At 33.8% G+C, this 23,852-nt stretch overlaps 1 protein-coding gene across 1 annotated transcript in view; it reads left to right on the top strand.

Moving 5' to 3' along the window:
• PTPRD (protein tyrosine phosphatase receptor type D) overlaps positions 1-23,852 on the top strand; it is a 420,315-nt gene that overhangs the window by 168,511 nt on the left and 227,952 nt on the right. The window contains 2 exon segments of the mRNA XM_035569749.2: positions 401-546; positions 4,861-5,002. Of these exon segments, the coding sequence (XP_035425642.1) occupies positions 401-546; positions 4,861-5,002 (288 nt within the window).

The following is a 23,852-nucleotide window of genomic DNA, read 5'->3' as shown; positions in this document are numbered from 1 at the left end:
ATTTTAATGGCTTAAAGGCGGGAATCTTGCTTTCGTGACATCCTGTGATCATAACATCAAGTCATGAGTCATGATCTTATCTGAGTTGATTGATGAGCTCATTTTACAGCAGAAGACAAATTGGATTTTTTATTTATACTGGTGATAAAATATAATGTGTGATCTTGCTATTTTTATGATATCAGATTTTCCATTTTAGTATAAATTTACTAGTAAAATCTGTAAGTACTTTCCTGACCTTTTAGTTATTTCTTAATGCTTTTTCTTGCAGGTGAATGCTATTATCAAAGAAACAAAATATTTTATACTTTTCTTCATTTTGAAGTCTTGGCATGACTTATTTTTCATGGGTGCCGCTTAGATTAATGCTTTTGTTTGTTTGTTTGTTTATTTGTTTTAGCACCACCAAAGTTTACAAGAACACCTGTTGACCAGACAGGGGTTTCTGGAGGAGTCGCCTCATTCATCTGTCAAGCCACAGGAGACCCAAGACCTAAAATTGTCTGGAACAAAAAGGGAAAGAAAGTCAGCAATCAGAGATTTGAGGTATTAGGTCCATTGTTCTGTTCCTCTGAAAAACATAAATTCCAGTCTCACTTCTAATCCCAATATATGTGTTCTATTATCAGTGATTAAACAAAATAGCTATGACCATTGGGAATAATCTAGTGGAAGCAGTTTTGTGCAGGTTTTATTTTTGCAAACTAGTTATAAATAGCAGTGTTAAAGGGAAAACTGCTGCTGCTGCATTCTAAACCAGCATGATCTAACTGGGGAGCCTTGGCATGCTTCAGTTCACCCTGCAAACTCTTCTGTAAAGGAGATGGGGAAATTTATTTGAGCAGTGATTATTTTCCCCAGAGAGTAAGCCACCTGTCTGTGGCAGTGTGCACCAAGCAGACCTAGCCTACTATGGCTTCTGCTGCCACAATTGCTTACCAGTATTGCAGAGAGAGATGAAAGGGACATTATATTTCCTGCTGCTGCAGAGGAAATATAAAAGTTGTTTGCTTTTGATTCTTTTCTTAACAATATCCTTGGGAAAAGATCTAGAGAAATCTGTTTCCTCTCTTTCCACAACCTTCAATTAAAGGAAACAGTGAAGATAATCTGTTCAAAGGATACAGGTTCTTTGGGGAAATAAAACAACAAATAATATTCCCTCTTTTAGTGGCAGGAACAATTGATATCAAATATTGTATGACCTTTAACATGAAGAACAAGTTCAGAAAATGGGAGAAGGCATGTATAATGGATACCAAACTGGGGCTGATAATGTATAATTTCCCCTGTGCCTCTTCAATGTTTTCACTGTTAACAGGTCTCTACTTTTGCATCAAGAAAACAACTGTTTGGCAAATGACTAATTGGTGTATAAAACAGTGACACACATTTTTTTAGTGAATGATCTGAAATATATGTATAAAATGTTGAATGAATGTTGAAGTCTTCAGTGTTCATTTTTAGTAGTTTTGGGGATATTGTTTTCCCTTGGTTTCAGTTTAGACTTGTGCCAGTAGAAAAGAATTGCATTCGTTGCATAGACTATTTTTTTTATTCCTTTTTTTGTTCAAAATGTATTTAACAATCTTTGAAGTTCTTGCAGTATGGAAAAGCTATCAATTCCTTTATTAATTTATATAGTTATTTGCTTGTATATTTACTACAATATGAAAAAATAATTTAAATTGAACGTAAAAGTGACCTGCTAGTTCCAGGAACCATTTGTTCCTTACAGAATATATGCAGAGCTGTAATTGGATAGAGGGGTTAACATAGAAATGTTATAAAATCTACATAATTTATCCCATTCTGGTCACAAAATTTTCATACAAGTTGACTCTTAAACAGTGAAAGATTGGGCATGTACATGTTTACTGCAACGGCTGAGTTTTATTTTTCAATATGTGGTGTTTTACTTGATTCATATATTGTTTTCTGTGTGTCTATATACCAGGTTTTGGTATAGGCAAAAAGAGAATAGGCAAAAATACATCTGTTTTATTTCCATTAAAATATTGGAATGCAACCATAAAAAAAAAAAAGTTTTAAAAATTCCTTTAGTGGTATACTGAGCAAGCTGTATAGTCAGGTAAGATGGAATGTATTTCAAAGAAATAGAAAATACTTGCCAAGTATTTTATATTTTTTAATATAACCCCTGAACAGAATGCTTATAAAATATCCAAATAAAATACAGAGCACATCAACATTATAAGCACTTTTATTTCCCATTAAAAATCAGAGCATTAATTCACATTGTAGAATCTCAGAATAACAACAGAGTAATGGCAGAAATGAGATTCAAAAAACACGTAAGGCATCTCTGGGAAACAAGAAAAATCTGAGATGGTCAACTATACCAATAGGAGAATAATTGGTTGGGCTTCTTTTTTTTTTTTGGTGGTGGTGTGTTTATTTTTATTTATGTATTTATTATATTAATATTTTGTGTATTTCTCTGAGTTTGATTGCTTAGTAATAGAGAACATGAAAAGATTTTACCTGACCACTTGTCTTTATAGAAGCCTAATGGATACAGTTGGAAGAGATTTCAAGTTGCTATCTAATCCATCTTCTTTCCCAGAGATGCTGAGGGTTACTATTATTATTATTATTATTATTAGTTTTTAAATGAATTTGATAGCCTTGTACAGATTACTGTGAATCTTGACATTTTTTCTCATGTCTAATCTGAACTTTTTGCTAGAACTTAATGTACAAAGTAATTGTTTTATCTAGTAACATGACAACAAATAATTTATTCCCTTCCTCTTGACAGTGAACAGGCTTTTATTTGAAGATTATTATCATAGAATGTGGAATGTCCTTGCTCACTGGATAATTCTTAAAACTGATTATTGCTCAAACAGTGAGCGTGACACACCAGTTCTAAAATTAAAGGCTAAAACAACCCTTTGTGGGACTTTGCTATTAATCATTCATTTTTCATTTATATTGCTTATATATATTCATTTACATGCTACGAGTGAATGCGATATGGGAGGAGTCTTTCTATCCTCTTGCTTCAAATAAATCTGATTATACAAATTAGAAAAATAAACTAAGTTACTGAGATGCGTTGCTAAGAGGAATTTAAAGAGAGTAGGGAAAAAAAGTGTTGTTTTTTTTTAATATTAATATTACACCATTCTGTGTGTGGCAAGAGGGTTGTTCCATTTTGCCTTTTTTTTTTTTTAATCTATGTTTTCTTTTGTTTTGTTTTAATCTACTTCAGATAGTGTGGGAGTGTGAGGAATTAACTATCTGTGGAGAATACATAACAGGAAAACTAAATTTATTTTATGATGTGTATTTTGGAGACACCAGACTTGAGACTTAAACTTGGCAATATTTTCCCAACCCAAACTGCTGCAATTGTTTTTGCTGGTCATCCAGCTAGAATTATTTAGCATTCAGATTTAAAGAAGAATGATTATTAATTTTAAGTATAATGACTGGGACTATTTGGATCCCATGCTTTTATTTTTATATGCAAATAATCTGTCTGTATGCTTTTTAGGACTGTGAAATTTTCCTTTCATTCATAAACATCAATTTATTAAGAGCTCTAGTTGCTATTTTCTTTGCATTGAGGTCAGATGGAGGTTTTTTGTTGTCTGGGTTTCCTTAGGGCAATGGCTTTACTTAAAGAACAGGGAAAAGTGATTTGGCCTGTGGACTATGGAACTGATTTTTTCTCAGAAAAAAAAATATTACTTTCATATTTCCATTTAGACTTCTTCCGCTCATAAGAAGAAACTGAGCATTTTCTATAACGAATATGGAAAAATAATGGGGTAATAATGATAAATTAATCATAATTTCCAACTCTGTACTGTTTTTCATACTCTCAGAAAGACTAGAAGTCTAAGAGATTATTTGATTATAAATTAGTTATACAGACTTAAACATATATGCAAATAGGCATACATGTAAATTGTTTTTTTGTGTGCATATTATGTGTGATTATAGACATATTAATTATTTTGTAAAAAAAAAAGACTAATAAGTCATATATTAGTCATATCAAGATTAATAAGGCTTGATAAGAACCACTGACCTGAGTACTAACTTATTTTACTGCCAAAGAAATTAAAGGGAAAAAAAATAAAATACTATTATTATTTAATTATAGGGAAGCCTTTTCCAACATCTGGAGTGCTGCAGTACTCACCAATATCTGATGTGATTGTGACTGCAAAACATGAAGGAAATAATTTCATACTTTGCATGTAAAGATGAATATTTATTGTATAAATATTACAATTTCAAAACTAAACCTGAAAGTTTAGCCTAATTATTTAGTCTTTTAACTGCTACTTGTGTTCTAATTTTGGAGCACTTTTTGGATAAATTTACTGACATTCTGTGGGCTGAATACATAGGTAAACTGAGTAGTCCTATCTTGTTCAGAAATTGCCAAGCTTTTTCCACTTGTGAGCTCAAAGAGTGAAGTGTACTTTGCGAGCAGGCTGGGAATATAACCTGCAGTAGTACAAATTAATGTAACTGGCATAAAAAGGTAAAGTCTGGAAGATAAGAGAATGAAGGGAGACTGGTGATGAACTTCGGGATAAAAGAGCATTAAGTTAGAGAATACATCTGGATTTTTTTTTTGTTCATTTGTTTGTTTGTTTGTTTTTGTCCTGTCCTTTCTTGAAACTCTCTTGGAGTAGCTATTGAATGTTTACTGAAGAGCATTGCCCATATTCCCACCTTTGTTGAATTTGTCCTGGTATGTGTATTTGAAAAATGAACCTGGCTCTCATGTCACAAGTACTGACAGGTCATGCACAGATTAATGGAGGGACAGGCATTTGTAACAACATCTGTGACAGCTGTTGTTTCCTTCTATAGGTAATAGAGTTTGATGATGGATCTGGATCAGTTCTCAGAATACAACCACTGCGCACACCACGAGATGAAGCTATTTATGAGTGTGTGGCTTCTAACAGTGTCGGTGAAATAAGCGTGTCCACGAGACTCACTGTTTTACGTGGTAAGTTCTTTTTCAACATAACGAACTTATTGTTAGATCATTGTAAAAGGGAGGTTTCACTCCAAGAAAATTAATTGCAGTTGTTTTCATATGGGTGTTATTATAATTCTAATGCTGTTAAATAGAAACTATTTCATGTAGCACTTGAATACCTTATATACTTGATTTTTGACCATAAACCGGTAATGTGGGTATGACAGAGTAGACTGAAGAAAAGAAGTAAAACAGGAATGTCTTGTGCGTAACTGGTTACATACATTAGTTACTGAGTGAAAAACAATGTTTTATGAATGCATCTGATCTACATTTTAGTGGTGCTCTGGCTAGCTTAGCTTTGTATGATCAGCATTTACACTGAAATTTGTCCAATTAACAGTGACCTTGAAAAACTACGTAAACAGTATTTAGATGAGATTAATTAAACAGCTACAAAGTTTTTCCCCCAAGCTATCACAAATAAAACCAAAAGAAATAAAAAAAAAGGGGGGGGGACTTTTTCTGTTTCAAATATACATGTTACCTGAACTGTATTTCTATTTTGGCAAGATTTTTTTGAATATAGGAAAGGAAAATTCATTTTTTTCATTGTCCTTCAGGGGTGAGGATATAAATGTTCTGCCAAGTCTGTTGTCTAGATAGTATTCATAGTAGTAAGTGCTAGTAGTCAAATGACCTGAACGCTTCATTCTGTGTGCTGGAGATAAATGGAAACTGTATTTGTAGACACTTTATGAAATATCACTCTTCAGTTTGGAGGGGTGCTTTTACAGCTGAAGATTACTGTTTTGCATTGTGATATCACATCGCATTATTTGTTTTGCAGAAATAACTGCTAAGGGCCTGTTTATATGAACTGATGATGTCTGCTTGACAGAATTTAGAGAACTTTTTTGAATGGTTTAAACACATTTTCTTTTTGTTCCTTCTGTCACAACAAACTTCTGGAGACAAGAAGACTTCTTCTCCCATATTTCTTTTCTGGAGTTTGGATTTCTATTAAAATATATATATTTATATTTCTATACTTCTATTAGCTATTTCTGTCACTGTGGATAATCCTGGTGTTACTTTTGGAGTCAAAGAACAACAATACATACATACGTATTTTCCTAGAGGTAGCCTGTTGTAAACAAATCATTTGAATATTTAAAGTTGTTCTCTCTAATGCCAAGATTGTTTGTTCTGTTATCTTTTAAGAACTATTCTCGGCATAGACAATGAAAATGGGAAGACTGCTAATTAGGTTCAGCATCATGGATTTGTTCCTAACTTTCTGAGATACGTTTTTCCCTTCATTGTTTTGATTAAAGAAAACACTGTTTATGTGCAGCTTCCATGCAGCTGAAAATGAACATAAAACTGCAATGTCATACTGCGTTAAAAGTTCAATGAATTAAAAAGAGATGCAAAAAGGGAGAAGGAAAAAAAAAAAAAAAAGAAAAGCAGAAAACAATGAGGAAACCCAGCTGGAAGAAGTATTCCTTGCCTTCAGAATTTCATGAAATTTATTTACAAGACTCTCTGGTCTTGAAATGTGCAAACGTGTTTTGCTTATACTATTCTAAATAAAGCAAAATTCTCACGTTGAGGTTTGTAGAAAAGAAATAACAGCATTCATCTCTGTTGAGGGCTGTAATGGTTGGAAAAGGCAGAAGAGTAGTCTGATTGTCAGCACTATCTGACTGTAAAATGAGATCTGTTTCTTTGCTATACCTGTTGATTATTTAATTGTAAGGCATATGTGGTCTTTGCTACTTATTTCTTTCTCAGATATCTCAATGCTACTTACAATACTAGCATTAGATTCTGTATAAAAAAATTCATAATTATATGCATATGCAAATACCACATGAACAAAAACTAAATGTTATTAGTTGTGAGGATAAAAATTTAAGTCAATTTAAATTTAAATTCATTACAAGTTGATTGTGTAATTAAAATGTATGAAATCTGGAAGAATATGTGTTGTTTCCAGCCACGATACTTATGGCTTTTGCAACAGATGTAATATATTTTGGCCTCGGGAATAGATTTATGTATTTAATATGAAACTGAGAACATGAGAGAGCTCATGAACATACTGAGACTGTAGATTCAGGAAAAGGAATAATATCAGAGAAAAGTAAGGACCATACAGAGTAACATCACATTGTAAGGAAATTTTATCAGGGTTAAAATTTTGAGGTGCTTTAAATACAGTGACTCTGTTGATTTCCATGACAAATAATTATTCAGTGCTAAGTACATTAGCCTGGAAGATAAGTAATTTTGTTATAACCTTCTACTTTGCAATCTTACACAAATCTTCATGTTGTACAGTCTTCAAAAGTAGCCTTGTGGAAGAAACTCCAGCTGATTATGTCTTTGTGAGAAAGACTATTTGCTCTGCCTGTAGGAATATAGCTGATGTAGGAATAAACACATAATAAAGGTGTGCAAAGGATTTAACAGATACAATCCAATGCTAAACAGATTGGAGTGAGTTGGATCTGTGGTCCACTTACACTTTACTCATCAGAGTATGTGTGACTCTGGATTGCAGAAGATATGAACATAACTTTCATGTGTTTTTCAAATCTTTCCATAAAGGTGCTATTACAGACCCAACTTGGCATTTGTGCTCAGTCTTGCACAAAAGGAAATCTTGGAGAGGAAGTCTGAGTTAACCCACAGCTCAACCCACAATCACTGCTACTCTAATATGTGAGGTTGATGAAATTAGGATGTTTACAGGAGTTGAAATATCCAGCTATATGCATTTTTGTTTTGTTTTGTTTTGTTTTAATCCATTTTAACTGGATAGCCTATAAAACACTTGTGCATCACAGAACAGAAATATTTTTGCCAATATATGTGAAATTTAGAGCCAAACTTGACAGTTTTTCTGTCTTCGGCAGTATATTGTAACAGCAGTTCTATTCACTACAACTTTTACCTTGTTTCATTAGGTTCATGTATAGCAGAGCCAAAGGGTTGGGACTTTTTCTGTTACCGGAATAAATAAGAGCACATTCTAACAAAAGAAAAACTTTTACTTGCTAGGATGAATATAGTGACTGCCTGGACCAAGAGTAAATGCCTTAGATAAATTAAAACTGTTTTCTTTTTTTTTTTTTTTTTTTTTTTCTGTATGTAAAGCAGGCAGCTGCTTTCCAGGACGTTTACTCACATTACAATGCTCAATTTCACAGAAAGTAAGACTTTTAAGGATAAGCCTCCTTCCAGACAAGAGGAGTCTATATATTTCTTTTGGAGCCCTTTGTTTTAAAAATTCATATTGAGAGCCATATGAGTGGACCAATGTTTTGATATATTCATTCAAAATTATCAGTGTTCAATTGTCTATGGAAAACAATAAAGTGTAGTATCTTCCCATACTCTGCGGACATTACAAATAGAATGGCTTTCCTTTTGTTGTCTGTCTATCCTTTTAATTTTTAAAGTCACCTAATAGTGTTTTTTGGACTTGCGAATGGTGGATAACAGACATTTTTAATGGCTATAGACAAATTATTCTGGCAAGTATCACATGCAAGAATGTAAATTGTAAAGAAGGAGGGAAGAAAGTACCTCCTTGTCCTGCTGTAGTAAAGAAATCAGCAACACTTCCATGCTGTTAATTTTAAGAAATACTGTGTTTTTTTTTTTTTTGTTTTATTTATTTTTTTTTAAAGTGATTTCTTATTATCATTCCTTGACGAAATTCTGCCATGACCATGTGGACCCCAAGCATTTTAATTTCAGCTGCCTTCTCTGATAGCAGATGTTTGCAACACAGAGTAGTGCAGGTTTTAAGCAGTGGTGGAGAAGGCACAGTAGAGTAGAATACCTAGGTATGTTACTGGTATTTGCTTTGCTTTTTGCTTGCTGTCTGAAAAGTAAAGAGAGGGACTACATAGTATATTTTGAAAAAAAAAAAAAAAGTAGGTTGTTTTCTCAGCCCACTATTTCTCTATTACTGTTGATTGTATTGTGCATTATAAAATTACTGACATAAAGAATTTTTGTGGAGCAGGCACTGTATAACGAAGGAAGAATTAAAGTAAAATATATATGGGAATTGCCTAGGGCAGATATTCCTCTATTATGCACGTTAGAAAGTGATTGGTTTAATGTCAAACAGTCGTTGCTGCAAAAAATAAAAAGTAAAATATTTACTGAACTGTGTTTCCCTGTCCATTGATACACAAAGAGATTGAGGTACAGATAATTGAGAGAGATGGTGTTTATTAGACTCTCAGAAGTCAAATAAACATTTCCATGCTATTAATAAAAAAAAAAAAAAAAGGTGCATCCAAGGTACATTTTTTATTTCTGCTGCCAGCAACAGATTCCATGATAATAGAAGCTCATTTCTGTATTTTCACTGTACCCAGTAGTACTGAAATGAGAAGGAGCTATTCTAAAGTAATCTGTCATCTGGGACAGCTATCTTTGAGGGCATGGAAGTTAGACAAATGGAGTTGTACGGCTGTAGTGTTCGAAAATGTGCTGTGGGATGTCTCTCATTTCTAGACAAATGGGAGGAAGACCTATACATATTCTGGGTATTAGCTGCATGGTAGGAAAAATTTACTGTGTTCCAGCTGGAGCTGTATAAACTTTGTATACCAATGTATACCCAACTTGACTGTTCCCTGTGTAGTCATAATGATTGTTGCCAGGGTGCTGCTGGTAGGACAGACCATTGAAAGTAAAATAAAGACTAACACGGAAAGCGAGTAAATACCTATGTGATAACTTCATACACTGGAAAGATGTTTATCTCAAACATATGTTGCATGAGGAGCCAAAGGAGTTTCCCAAACTTCCTCAACTTTCAGTGATCATGATACAGACTACGTATAGTCACCTTATGACTAGCATTAGCATGTTCATTACAGTCCTATTTTTATTATGCCTCTTTTTGAAGAGGAAGACTGTTGTTCCTGCTGTGAAAACAGTACTTTGCAATGTAAGTTATAAAGTCTCTCCTGGGAAGCTGAGCAAGGAAGATTAAGGAACGAAACACAGCTGCTTGACACTCACACAAAAGGATTTTGTGAAATAGTGAAACAAAAGGAGAGGTAGCCAATACAACTTAAACTTAAAAAAAAAAAAAAAAAAAAAGCTGAAAAAAGTTATTGAATAGCATGCAGATTCCTTGAAATGGCTAAGAAAGTATGTAGAAATTCCTTGATTCCAGATTCCTTGAATTGGCTAAGAAAGTAGTAGAGCACTAGGAATATTTAGATGTAACTTTATGAACTATTTTCAAATATTTTCTTTGGGTATGGGAATGTATGAAGGGCAAATAAAAACACTTGCCTTCCATGCGGCATAATTTGAAACACTTAACGACTTACCATCTCTATAAAGATGGGCAGGGCCAGGTGATTTAACCAATTAACCAGAATATATAAAATATAATTTGAAATGCATAATGCATTTCCCATTGCTGACTTAAAACTTAAATGTGTGTTTTCAGTCCCTTTCTAGTACAGGGACATAAGTGGTAATTAATGGTAACGGTTGAGAAAGTACTGCACTTTACAAATTCTGTAAAAAAACAGTAAACTTATAAGAGTCTATTACTATAAATATGTGATGCAAGGTATTGAGTTCAATTTCTAGGTATGTATATTTGACCTTAGTGATTTCAGTTATCTGTTGTGGGCTTTTGTATAATTCTTTACAAACCTACTGTTTATAGTCATTTAAAACAAATGAAAATGACCGAATAGTTGCTGTAGGTTTTCTGATTAAGAATTTTATGGTTAATGCCTAATCTTATGATTTTAATAATTAATACCTTTTTGTATTTCCTCTCCTGTCTATTTCCATCTATTTCCTAGATGGAAAATTTATCAAACATATTTTTGCAGCACTCAGTTAATAGCTTGTTAACACTTTAGTAGTAGAAGTAGTAGTAGTAGTAGCAGTAGTAGTAGTAGTGTCAATTTTAATTTTGTACTAACTGTACAAATTTTCCCTTTTCTTGCACACCATTTTATTATAAAGAACCTCTTACAATAGAAAGCTAAAGCTCTAAGTTAGAAAGCTGCTTCTAAAAAGCAGAGCAGTCACTTAAAAAAAAATAATTAATATCAAATTTCTTGATTGTAAATGTCAATACTTGTAGCCACGTAGTCAATACCTTGTAGTCAAGAATTTCAAAGATGAGTAATTATTTTAGAAAATTAATAGTCTGGACAATTAATAAGACCTTTTAAGATGTCTTAAAAAGGTATTCATCAATAGCCATCAGAACATTTTGAAACATTTGTCCTAACTTTATTTCCTAGAAACAATATTGTTTTATTATGAAGTTTCTTTCAATTATTTGTTCACCTACATATTTTTTGAACATGATTGGTTGTATAGATTTATTTGTATGATGAAAATATACAAAAGAACTTTTCCTGCTACCAACTAGTAATACCAGCTATGGATATGTCTTTGTAAAGGTTTTTGGTTTTGTTTTTTGTTTTTGTTTTCTCTTCCTGGTGTTCGTCACTGAATTTCATCTTTCACTGGATTTCATCCACTCAAGTTTATGTTTTACTTACAATAGGAATAAAATTAACCAGTTCAGTTTCATGCATTTGTACATGTTCGCAGGATCAATTTTAATTTTTGAAATATTAACAGTTGTAGAAAATGATTAATAACTGATACTTGCGTATTTGCAAGGCAGTATGGATGGTCCTAAGACAGAAACATTGTTTTGAAATCTGTCAGCTGGCTATGCTATATCTACAATACACATTAAAAAAAAAAAAAAAAAAAAAAACTTATGGATGGTTTTTCAGGGTTAGATGTCTGACAGTTGTTCTGATCTAAGAAGAGGAATTGAAATAATACCAGACAAAGGAGAGCAGTTTTATTTAGCTTGAAATAATTCCTCACCAAACAGTTTTGGCTAAGAATGTACACCTGTTAAATACTTCCAGGCAATAGCTCAATGACTAATTTTAGCATGACCCCCATCTGATTTTTCCCACTCTGGCATATAATGACTTCACATAGTGTTATAGCCATTTTTGATGAAAAGGAAATATGTCAGCCACTTGGAAAACACAAACTAAGCCATCCTGAGCAAATTATTTTAAAGCGCATTTATTTTATATGTTTTTACCACTCATCGATATGTATGATGATTCACTCCTTTTCCTAGACAGTCCCATAATCATCAGAAATCTGCCAGGAGCATGTAGCAATGAGAACAAAGAAGAATTACCAGGCGGAAGAGGAATATTTCCTCTTCCAGTCTATCCCTGCAGAACCAGTATTAAAACATGTAACAATGGAATTGGATCAAGTTAAAATAAAATCTTTCCCTGAAAAGCCATGAGCTGCTGTATACAATGGGTTACCATTTTGATCTGTTTCCTCAAAGACTAACCCATATACAAACATTCACAGACATGATGTTATGAATGGTCTTCACAGGAAAAGGCGGAGTATTAACGACATGCACAACTGCTAGCTGTTCTGCATGAGTATAGGTTTTTTAGTGTTCTGTTCATGATTTTCATGTATTGCAACATTATGTGTCTGTATACGTAGATAAGAAAAGCTAACTATTTTTCATTTTTGATGTGGGTATAAGGTAATTCAATTTAAATAATTCAAATTTGGGATGAGTAGTTAATGATTAACCATTTGTCTATCTTAACTGATATACAAATAAGTACTATATATATATATATATTACACCAAAAATTCTTAGAATGCATTCACTTTTCCTGAGATTATTTGCTATACATGAATTCAAAGTCCTCGACCTTGTATAGAGAGTCCTATTGGATCTGTATTGGGGTTTAAGATTACACAAGCTTTCATTGTTTCTGGCAGTGGCCAGAAACCACTGTCTTGATAGAAGTCAAGGCCTTAATCAAACCAGGGCCATTAATCAAATGCCAAATGCCATATTCCATGTTGTAGTTGTAATCTGTGGCCTCAGTTCTACGCACTCACTTCAACATACCCTTATGATATTTAGTAGCAATGTAATTGTCATTACTACACAATATGAAGGTAAAATTCACACCACAATTCAAGGGAATGTTTTGATGTCAATATTTTATACTGACTGAAAAATTAAATAAATAAATACAAATCCAATAACCAGGAAAAAAAAAAAAAAAGCAGTTCTAGAGATTATCTGTTTGAGGGGATGATACAATGATTAGTTTCTCAACCTCTGACAGTGTCAACATTATTTGTAAGTAACTGCTGGTGGTAGCAGCTTGGTAGGTTTCAACTTAATTGTTGTCATAGTAATTATTTATATGAAATGCCTAATATAGCATAATAAAACCAAGACGATTACTAAGAAAAAGACATTCATATAGAAGGTCCATCTTTAACTTTCCAGGGTAGTGGTTTCTGTGAATGCTTGTGTTTTATCAAGTACACCATTAGGACGATACAAATGTTTACTGAAATGTAGGACAAGCTTGAGACTAGTGTACTGAAGTGACAACAAAATTAAATTCATTTTAATGCAATAACTGCTAATCTTCAAATACAGGAAAAGCCTAGTAAGAAAGCTTTCTCATATATATCTGAAAATGTAATTTAAAAATTAAAGAAACCTTATGTAATATTTCAGCTTGCTTAGCATGGCAAAAGGTTTTAAAATAATATTTATTGCTGTGATTGTTAAGTTTGGAATGACTTGTCATAGGAACCAAAAAAATAAAAGAGAAGAATACATGCCAAAAAATATTTAACGTATTCTGGGCAAACACATAAGCATTAAAAGGAAGGTGAAATTCAATGGATCGTGTAAAACAAGCATATTTTGGTTACTAGCACTAGTAATAAACAAATTCTGAACTAACAACTTTTAATTGATTCAACAAAGCAAAGGGAGGTTTCTTTGCATTGATGTGGTAAAATGCTGAAAGAACTGTGAGTTAAGTGGCTTCATGAAGATGGAAAAACTTCTATGAATTCTCTAAGATGTACACATGATACAAAACCCTGTTATGATACATGTCTCTCCAGGTATTACAGTACTTTTTTTGTTTTTTTGTTTTTTGTTGTTACAGTAAGCTGATATGAAATTCTAATGCTGACTTGCTACTATCCCATTTATCTTAGAATCTTAGCAAAGATATGTTAATAAAGTTACCATTTACTGGTTCAGTAGTAATGGAATTTCTTCATCTTCCCTTAGAAACAGGTAAATCATGTGCAAAAATTTTACTTAAATTCACCATGACTTAAATTATTCCATTAAAATGTTTTTCTGTAAAAAAAAAAAAAAAAAAACACAGAGAATCTGCTATAATCTAAAAAGTTACTGACATTTTAGCACCTTTATTATATTGAATACATCTTGCGACATATAGTGCCAGTACGTACCTAAGATGATAACAGCAAAACAAAATCATAGAAACAGAGAATCATAGAATGGTTTGAATTGGAAGAGAGCCTAAAGATCATCTAGTTCCAATCCCCCTGCCATGGGCAAGGTCACCTTCCACTAGACCAGGTTGCTCAAAGCCCCGTCCAACCTGGACTTGAACACTTTGAGGGATGGGGCATCCACAACATCTCTGGGCAACTTGTTCCAGTGCCTTACCACCATCATAGTAAAGAATTTCTTTCTAATGTCTAATCTAAATCTACCCCTTTTCAGCTGAAAACCATTATTCATTGTCTCATCACTACGCTCCCTGAGAAAGGGTCCTTCCCCAGCTTTCCTGTAGTCCCCCTTTAGGTAGCGGAAGGCTACTGTAAGGTCTCCCTGGAGCCTTCTCTTCTCCAGGCAGAAGAAGTCCAGCTCCCTCACCCTGTCTTTGTAGGAGAGGTGCTCCAGCCATTTCATCATCTTTGTGGCCCTCCTCTGGATTTGGTCTAATATTTCCATGTCCTTATGTAGAGGGATCCCCAGAGCTGAGTGAAGGACTTCAGGTGGGATCTTATGAGAGCAGAGGGGAAGAATCACCTCCCTCAACCTGCTGATCATGCTTCTTTTGATGCAGCCTGGGAAACAGTTGGCTTTCTGGGCTGCAAGCCCACATGGCCAGCTCAAGTCGACCTTCTTGTCAAGCAACACCCCCATGTCCTTCTCCTCTCTTGAGCTGCTCTCAATCCATTTTCTGCCCAACTTGTATTTGTGCTTGGGATTGCTCTGGCCCAGATGCAGGACCTTGCATTTGGCCTTGTTGAACTTCATGAGGTTCTTACAGGCCCACCTCTCAAACACGTCCAGGTTCCTCTGGATGGCATCCCTTCCCTCCAGTGTGTTGACTGCACCACACAACATGGAGCCATCAGCAAACTTGCTGATTGTGCAGTCGATCCATGTCACTGACAAAGATTTTAAACAGTGCAAATCTCAGTACTGACCCCTGAGGGACACCACTTGTCATTGATTTCCACTTGGACACTGAGTCATTGACCCCAACTCTCTGAGTGCAACCATCCAGCCAATTCTTTAACCACTGAGTGGTCCATCCGTCAAATCTATGTTTTTCCAATTCAGAGACAAGGATAACAAGAATAATGAGATAGTTTTCCAAGTGGAAGCATTTCAATAAACGTTTCAGTCAAATACACTCAAGTAGATTAGAGCCAGGTATTTCATCAGCACCATCGATGGCAATGCACTGGAATCTTGGCTTGTGGCACTGTGGTCTTTCATATCATGGACATATTTTAGGAGATGCTGACTTAACATTATGTATTTGAATTACTTTAAATTGTAATAAAAAAAGATCACCTAAAGGAGAATGCTTAATATGTTGGCTTCACAAATTCCTTAAAACTTTTTGTTTGTTTGTTTTAATTCAAACAGGAAATAGTATTGTTCGTTCTGTAGTCATTCAGATTCCCTGCCTTTCAAAAAGAAGTTGTTCTGGGACAGTACAGATATATTTTTGTATCTCATTTTACTTGAGTAAGAAAAATTGTCACTGTGGATCTCCCTATAAAGAGAACCATTTTTATGTTCACTGTTATGCATTGAAGTTAGGAAGTATATTTTCTATTTAACTGAGAGGAATTCAGTGCTTCTATCTTGGTACTAAGCTCAAAAGTTCATCTTGGCTCCCACATACTCGATTTCAGCTATTGCACTGCCATTTTTTCACTATGCCTGTAATTTATTTTAATAAAAATATATCAACTTGTCTTAGATGGCATTATCAGCCTAGTTCCTAAGATAAACAAATCTGTATAGACAACCTGTATCTTAATGTTCACACACAGATTTATTTGGTTTTTGGCTGTATAGATAAGGAAGGCTATCTAGGGAATCCTCTTCATTATACCTGCAGAAAAAAATGACTTTCAAGGAAAGTGAATTGAGAGGCTGAAAAGTTGCCAGAGATTTTTTTTTTTTTTCAAACAGCTACTGTCACTTGGAACTTGATTTATGGCAAGAAGATGAAGCCAAGTGCAGAAAAGCCATCAGTAAACCCAAAAGCAATCATTTGTTGTTGTGGCATGTTTCATATAGCAGACGAGGACTGAACTGAGTATGCTGAAGTCAGTGAGAAAACTGTCTTCTTAGCTAGACTTCAGATCAGTCATATCATGAATTTGGTAGTTAGTTGCAAAATGTTATAAACAAAAAAACAAGCAGAAAAAATCTCAGGCTCTACCATTCACATTTTTCATACCTAGAAACATGAAAATAAGCTTATTGGTAGTTTCTCTGACAAATACTGTGTACTTTCTTCAGGTTTTTAAGGCATACTCTGATATTTTGAAATTCTGTTTGTTTGGGCATGGGTGATTAATGTTGTTTGTTTTGCTTAAATACTGAAACAGAGGAGGCTAGGGCTTAATGTGAGATGCTCAAGTTTTTGTTGATATTGTTTAATGAGTTGCCTAAACTAAAGTGACTTTGTAAGCATATATCCTTAAATAGTGACCTAATTTTCACATGTTCTAAATGTAGAGTTCCTCCCCAGCTTTTCTGTAGGTCCCCTTTAGGTACCAGAAGGCTGTGGTAAGGTCTCCCTGGAGCCTTCTCTTCTCCAGGCAAAACAAGCCCAACTCCCTCACCCTGTCTTTGTAGGAGAGGTGCTCCAGCCCTTTCATCATCTTTGTGGCCCTTCTCTGCAATCGCTTTATGAGGTCAATGTCTTTCTTATGCAGTGGGTGCTGTGGGACCCACAGCATCATATTTCATGAAAGAAGAAAGAAAACTGAATCTGTTAGGAACCCTATTGAAACTAATGTAGCCATCATGATTTTATTTATTTATTTATTTATTTATTTATTTATTATACAGCCATGAAATCTAGCTTTTGAGCCTTATGTGGCAGTAGTGCTGAAACTTAGAGCCAACCAAAATGAAGAAGAGCATTTTCTACTGCTTTGAATGATAATTTGTTAAGTTTATGGTGAAAGGAGAAAGACTTCATTTCTATGTGTTTTAAAATTTTAAATTTTAGCGTGAAAAATTACACCGGCTAAACTTCAGTCAATTTTTATTAAGAGCATACAATAAAATTAATTTTCTTTTTACCAGAGAACTTTCAGCTCCTTGTTCCATATATCAGATTTTTCCTAGCAATAACTCTGGCATAGACAGGAGAAAAACAAAATCAGCCATCAACTTTCTTGATCTTAAAAATCAACAATCACTCTAAAGAGTACAAAACACTCTTCACTATATCAGTTGGCTCTGAGGTTCACCTCTATTGCCATAACTTTTGTTTTCTTGATATCTCAATGTTTAATAGTGCCTTTTCTAAGGCACTGTTATATCATCATTTCAGGGAGACTTCATTTCTATGTCTTAAAAATTTAAATTTCAAAATGTCCGAATGGATTAAGTGGCTAAATAGGTAAGTAGTCACATTTGGATAGAGATCTCTAAGTTTTACATATAAAGGTTTGATTTGTCTTTGAGGGGGATGTCTTTGATTCTTTTTGTGGCCTGTAAAATTAACCTGTTTAGTAAAAGAGAAGATCAAAAGACTTGATTTATTGCAGAGATTGCTGATGAAGGAAGAATGAAGTAATGACAAGGAAAGAAAGAAAGAGGTATTTTTTAGAAGTCTTTTCTGTTGAAAGATAGATTGCAGTCCTCATGTTGCACTTAAGCTTTTTTTTTTTCTTTTCTTTCTATTTATAATTAAAATTACCTGTACGAAAAATTTTGTACAATGTACAAAAGAATGAAGACGGATGCTGCCACTCTTACATAGTATAGTATAATATAACATGATACCATATTTTATCAAGGTAGTGCAGGAAGATCAACAAAAATAGTAACATTCTTTCAAATGCCAAAGTTTTGAGAATGTAAGGGTAACTGACTACAAGTTACAGAAGGTATGAGTGAAAGAGCAAACACATCATCAGCTGTGATGTTAATGGAGATGATGATGAGAATGGATTAAGTTGAGGAACGATTTGCTACTGCGTCTGTATGGATACACGGTCTATTCCTGCCCTACCTCACAAAAATTACTTGCTCCAAACAGAGGAAGTCCAGCCAACATGAATAGGTCTAGAAAAGACTTATTTCTATGTATTTTTTTCTGGCGTATTTACATTAGTTAGAGATACTGTATCGTTGTACCTCAGGCAAATAGAACTGGTACACCTAAAGTCTGCAGTGTGTACTCTACCTTAGGGGAGGAGTGGACTGAGTGAAATTAATTTGTCTGTAAATGTAAAGTGTGGACATAGGGGTAAGAAAAAAGACCAAATTATAAAAACAACATATATTGTAGGTTAGATAAAATATGTAAATGCTGCAGTCTAAAAGTACAGAAAAATTTATTTTTAGAAAGAAAACTGATTTTTTGGGAGGTGCTGTTTATCTTGAGCAATGGAAAATGTTTCAGAGTTCTTTAATTTACCCCTCCACTCCCCAATCAACATTAAATAAATATTTAATTAATGAATTTTAATTATTAACTTCCCTTTTACTAGTTGCAGGAACTGGGACAAGCTGCTTAAACCCCTTGTTTTATCATACATTTACTTTTAAAGGAGATAAAGTCTAGCTTCCCATAGGAAGGGGTAAATAATTCAGGGTGTGTGCTGTGCGTAAGAATTTTTTTTACCATATTAAAATATTATGTGTTTAGCCAAAACTCTGTGTCATATGAAACTTCTCCATTGTTTTCATTGCAGTATACCACAACAGCAGGAATTTTGTTATCATGTAGAATAAGAGGTCGTATCTCAGGTGCATACTGTCTCCTGGTTACAGTCCTCTGTTAGCTCAAAGCCAGTAAGGAAAATGAGAAGCGTATTGCTGGTTTTTAATTTTTAGGACTATTTTATTGACTTCAGAAATGATCACAATGAGCAGTAGTAGACTCTGCCTGAACTGCAAATTATTATATTATATATTTTTTTCTGAGTTTTAATGAATAACTGCTAACTAATTATTTTTCACTTGGGATGTAGTATGTCTTAATATTAGAGTAATTACAAGGAATTTTCTGATGATGAAAAAGCCATTTATTAAATCATTTAAGATCCACAGTATGGATCCCTAGTGCTGTTTCATTTAGAGAATGGCACAATTTTGTGGAGTAGCAGCTGCTAAGAGATATGTGAAGAATCCTGAATGTGGAATCTCAGAGTGAATGCCAGTGGAATGGAATTTAAATTCATCCAAGTCTTAAATAGTTTATAATAAATGTTTATTTAATCATAAGAAAATGATGATAGACAACATATTTGTGTTACTCAAGGAAGTAATATAAAAACTCCCAAACCACATTTCTCCAGGTAAAGTAAATTGCAATTCTTACAAATTAAATAAAATAGCGTTATGGGAGCAAATGAGAATAGTGTGCACAAAAAATTAGTTTGTTGCTCTACTTAATTTCATCTGGTAAAAATATGAATACAGACTGGTATGCCTCTTGCCATCCATTTTTATGTTGTTTTTCTAATTTTTTGTCAGCACAAAATCTTGTTTTTCTGCAAAAGTTTTTGTCTGCCATTTTCAGGGTATGGCAAAATCATATCAACAGAATCACATTTAAAGCAGATAGACCCAAAAGATCAACACATTTGTAATATGAACAACTGCTGCACTTAAATGCTTCTATCATCAAAAAGACCAATATAAGCAGGGCTTGTCAAGGGCAGAACTGTTACTGTTGCTAGCTAGTTAAGGGCCATGCTTTCCATGCTTGAACCCATTGTTTTATGACATAACATGGTAATGGAATAACCATTCCATAAGAGGAATGGATAACAAAGTTAATTAAGTGCTTGAGCCTTGGTCTTGTTTTCTGCAATTGATTTACATTAAATTACCCAGTCTTAACATTACCTGCATTATAGTAAATTTTGTTTACAGCCGATTTCAAAGCCAAGTGTTTGACATGGATATTTTCCAAGTTTAAGTTTGTCTCACCTACACTTAGAGAGTTCTGCAGTTTTGGCATGCCTCCAATGACATCTAAATGGATGTTTGAATATGGGTTGTTAATTAATAGTGAAAAATATTTCTGCTAAAGTCTCACAACATGCCTATTACACATCTCAACCCATCATACATTTAGTATTGTAGTTCTAGATTTTGGGAGAACAGCTTTCTCTTTAAACTAAGGCAAGAAAATTTCAAATAAGTGGAGAACAATAGATATACCACATTTTAGCACTGAAAGGAAGATTCTTATGCAGGACTTTTTAAGACATGCTAAATATCTTCTTTTTTAGAGTGGAGAGACTAACACATATCTAATTTTCAGTTAAATAAATAATTAACATTATTAAATATTGTAGCATCTTCTTCACCATAAGTCAAGCTTAAAGTTTTGATTATGAAATTTGCATTCTGATCTATTTTGCCTGCTCCTTAGAGGTGGAAGATAACCAACCAATCCCAGCCTAATTTGCACACAAGTGAGAGATACAAAGATACTCACAGTGAAGTTTTCTGGCTGTGTAATGGGACCATGATTTTTTTTGTTGTTTGCTTATTTGTTTATTTTTTTTTGTTTTCTTTTTCTTTTAAAATTGATCACATATTGGGAAAGTGTGTGTTTTCTGCTTCAGACATGTAGCTTGAGTATCAAATTTAAATTTACTTTGATGACTGAGAAATTCCATAAACATAAATGGGCTTGAGGATTTGATGTTCAGGGCCAAAGAACAAAAACTTACTCTGTTGTGAAGGCTCCAAAATAACAATCTAACTCCATGATTTCACTGAGATCCTTAAAATTGACTACAAATAGCAATGGACTGCAAACAAAAATTGACTATAAGCAAAGTCAATAAAATTGACTCTATCTAAAGTAACTCAGTACATTCTTTATCTTGGACTTCTTGAGTCTAGCAGTAGGATCATACAATTTCTCATTCCATGTCAACACTGGAATAAAAACAAGGTGTTTGAAATCTGTGAAGTATTAAACACAGTTTTAAGTGTTTTACTCTTCCTTGGGAAATAATTCAATGCAATCTTTGTATGCTACCTTTTCTGTAGAATGTTAAACAGGTTTGCATACTGTTCTCAACCACAAGTCATAAATGTAAATATTTTTACAGTTGTTATTGCTGTTTCAAGATACAGCTTGCAGTCTTCATATTGGAATTATTTTAGGTCATTGTATCAGTTTAATTCCATCTGGAGCTCACAATCAAGTGTGCATATAACTGTTTCTTATACAGATTTAATCTATATAAGAGAATAAAATTAGTGAATATTTCATATCTACAAAGGTAAAATATCTATGTTAGGGACAGGATCTCTATTTATGTATATTCTTCACCTGTTTTAAATTTGTAAAGAGGCTATCTCGTAAGTTCAAAGTTCCTATCTTCTGAAATATAGGTCCATTTTTTCACATGTCTCTGGAAAGACATCCACACGTAGGAAAATTATACATTTACAGCTTTTGTCTGTCTGTTAAAAATCTTACAAAGGAATTGTAAGATCACTTTCCTGGTTTCAAAGCAATGCGTTAGACCTTTTCTACTTACAGAATTGTATCATAGTGTTAAATGATACTCCTGCTTAGCTGTAATCTTCCTAAGGAATGTTTATGTAAACCCTTACATTAAAATTTGAAATAGGTTAGAGGCATTGTCATGGGCAGTGTGATTGACAGTGTGATTGGATTTACCATAATCATTGACTTTCCATCACAAGTACTGCCAGAGTGCCACCGTTTTAACTTGAATGAGCATTTCTCTGACTGTTGAAGTGACACACAGAAATAACAGTTGCTTCTCATAAAGTCAACTGCAAAATGAAAGCATACCCTGAGGTTATTGTTATTGCTGTTTTAAAATTACAGACCCTAGATTTACTTGTTAAGACTTGATATTTGCATTTCACAGTAATAAAAAGGATGTATATTTGATGTCTTTTAAATGGCTGTGCTGCTCATTTCCATGATATTTGGCAATATAAGCATGCAGTTGTAAAGCAAAATGGGAACTGGAAAACCATCCATTGAAAATGGCATCAGAAACTCATGATTTATTTATTTATTTATTTGTTTTTATTCTGCCCATCCTCATTCGCTGTACATTTATTTCTGTCAAAGCAAGCATGTCTTCAACTGAGTGGGTCAGTAAGCAATTCTTTTTAAAGGATTATAATACTTCCATTGGGTTAGTAGATGTAAGGAGGTCATGTGTGTCAAATACCATTGGGGGCTGACTGAATCTCACTTGCAAACTGTATTGCCTGTCATTGGTAAATGATCTTCCACCTATTTCTAGCAATGCAGAATATTTATACAATGTGCAGAGACGAGACTGTGGAGTAGCTCCACCTTTGTGTTCTAAGAATACCAGTTCTAAGAGTGTATTTTTTGAGTAGACAAAAAATATAAAGGACCCTAAGCAGCAAATCGCTAGATGCTGGGATAATACACTGAGGAAGGGTTGTGATGTATTTGTCCTGTTACACTCTTTCTTTAGCATCAATGGCCATTGACATAAAAAGTATACTGAGCTAAATATCTCTGTGGTTTGCATACAGTGGCTGCTTTATGTTCTTGACATACATCTATGGAAAGACAGCTTCATAAACTGCATAGCAAGATGGTTAAATAGTTTCAATAGAAAATGAATGACATTTCTGTCTCTCTTCATATCAGAAAAATAAATAAATAAATGGCACTGAGGGGGGAAAAAAAAAAGTCCCTCCCTCCCCCCCCCCCCCCCCCCCCCCCCAAATACAAAACAGAATTCTATTGAAATGAAGACCAATAGTTAACTCCAATTATTTTAGGTACTTTTAGCCTACATAAATATTAACCTGTCAAGTGATAAAACATGCTAAATAGACCTACGTTAATGTACCATTGTCATTGTTTTAATATCTTTTGAGGCACACTATTTCTAATAAAGTGATTTCTTGAAGAAGTGGCTGACAGAATACATTCCTTTAATGGTGCCCAAGAAAAAGAAGAATTTGACAACTTAACAGGTTATTTCCATATATATTGCCAAAAGAAAACACATCTTCTAAACAGTATTATTTTTAAGAGTTCTGAGTTCAAACTCTCAGCCAACTAGTTGAATATAAATTTTATGTTAGAACAGAGTGTTCCTAAGTAAGCGAAAGTGTTAATTCAATGCACATTTGTGGAACAGGATATTTTAGTAACTAACTCATAAGACACTTGTGTTTATGTCTGTAAAAGCAGCAGTAACCTGGGCAGTGTGCACAGGGGCAGAGACAGTAGTTCAAAGAAAGAATTAGTCCCCTGGTGCTCAATTCTTGTTGTATTTGTCCATGTTGTATTTGATGAAGAGTAAGCAGTGATTTTCTGGCAATATATTATTTATATATAATATGAGTATTCTAATAGTAGATAAGACTGCTTCAAAATCTATTTAATATCATAAAGTCATTGTGATCAAGGATTAAAATAAATATCTCAGTTACCTTTTAAACAAAGCAGTT

The sequence above is a fragment of the Cygnus atratus genome, chromosome Z (assembly GCF_013377495.2).
Source record: "Cygnus atratus isolate AKBS03 ecotype Queensland, Australia chromosome Z, CAtr_DNAZoo_HiC_assembly, whole genome shotgun sequence".
Lineage (NCBI taxonomy): Eukaryota > Metazoa > Chordata > Aves > Anseriformes > Anatidae > Cygnus > Cygnus atratus.
This window is presented reverse-complemented; position numbering and strand designations above follow the sequence as displayed.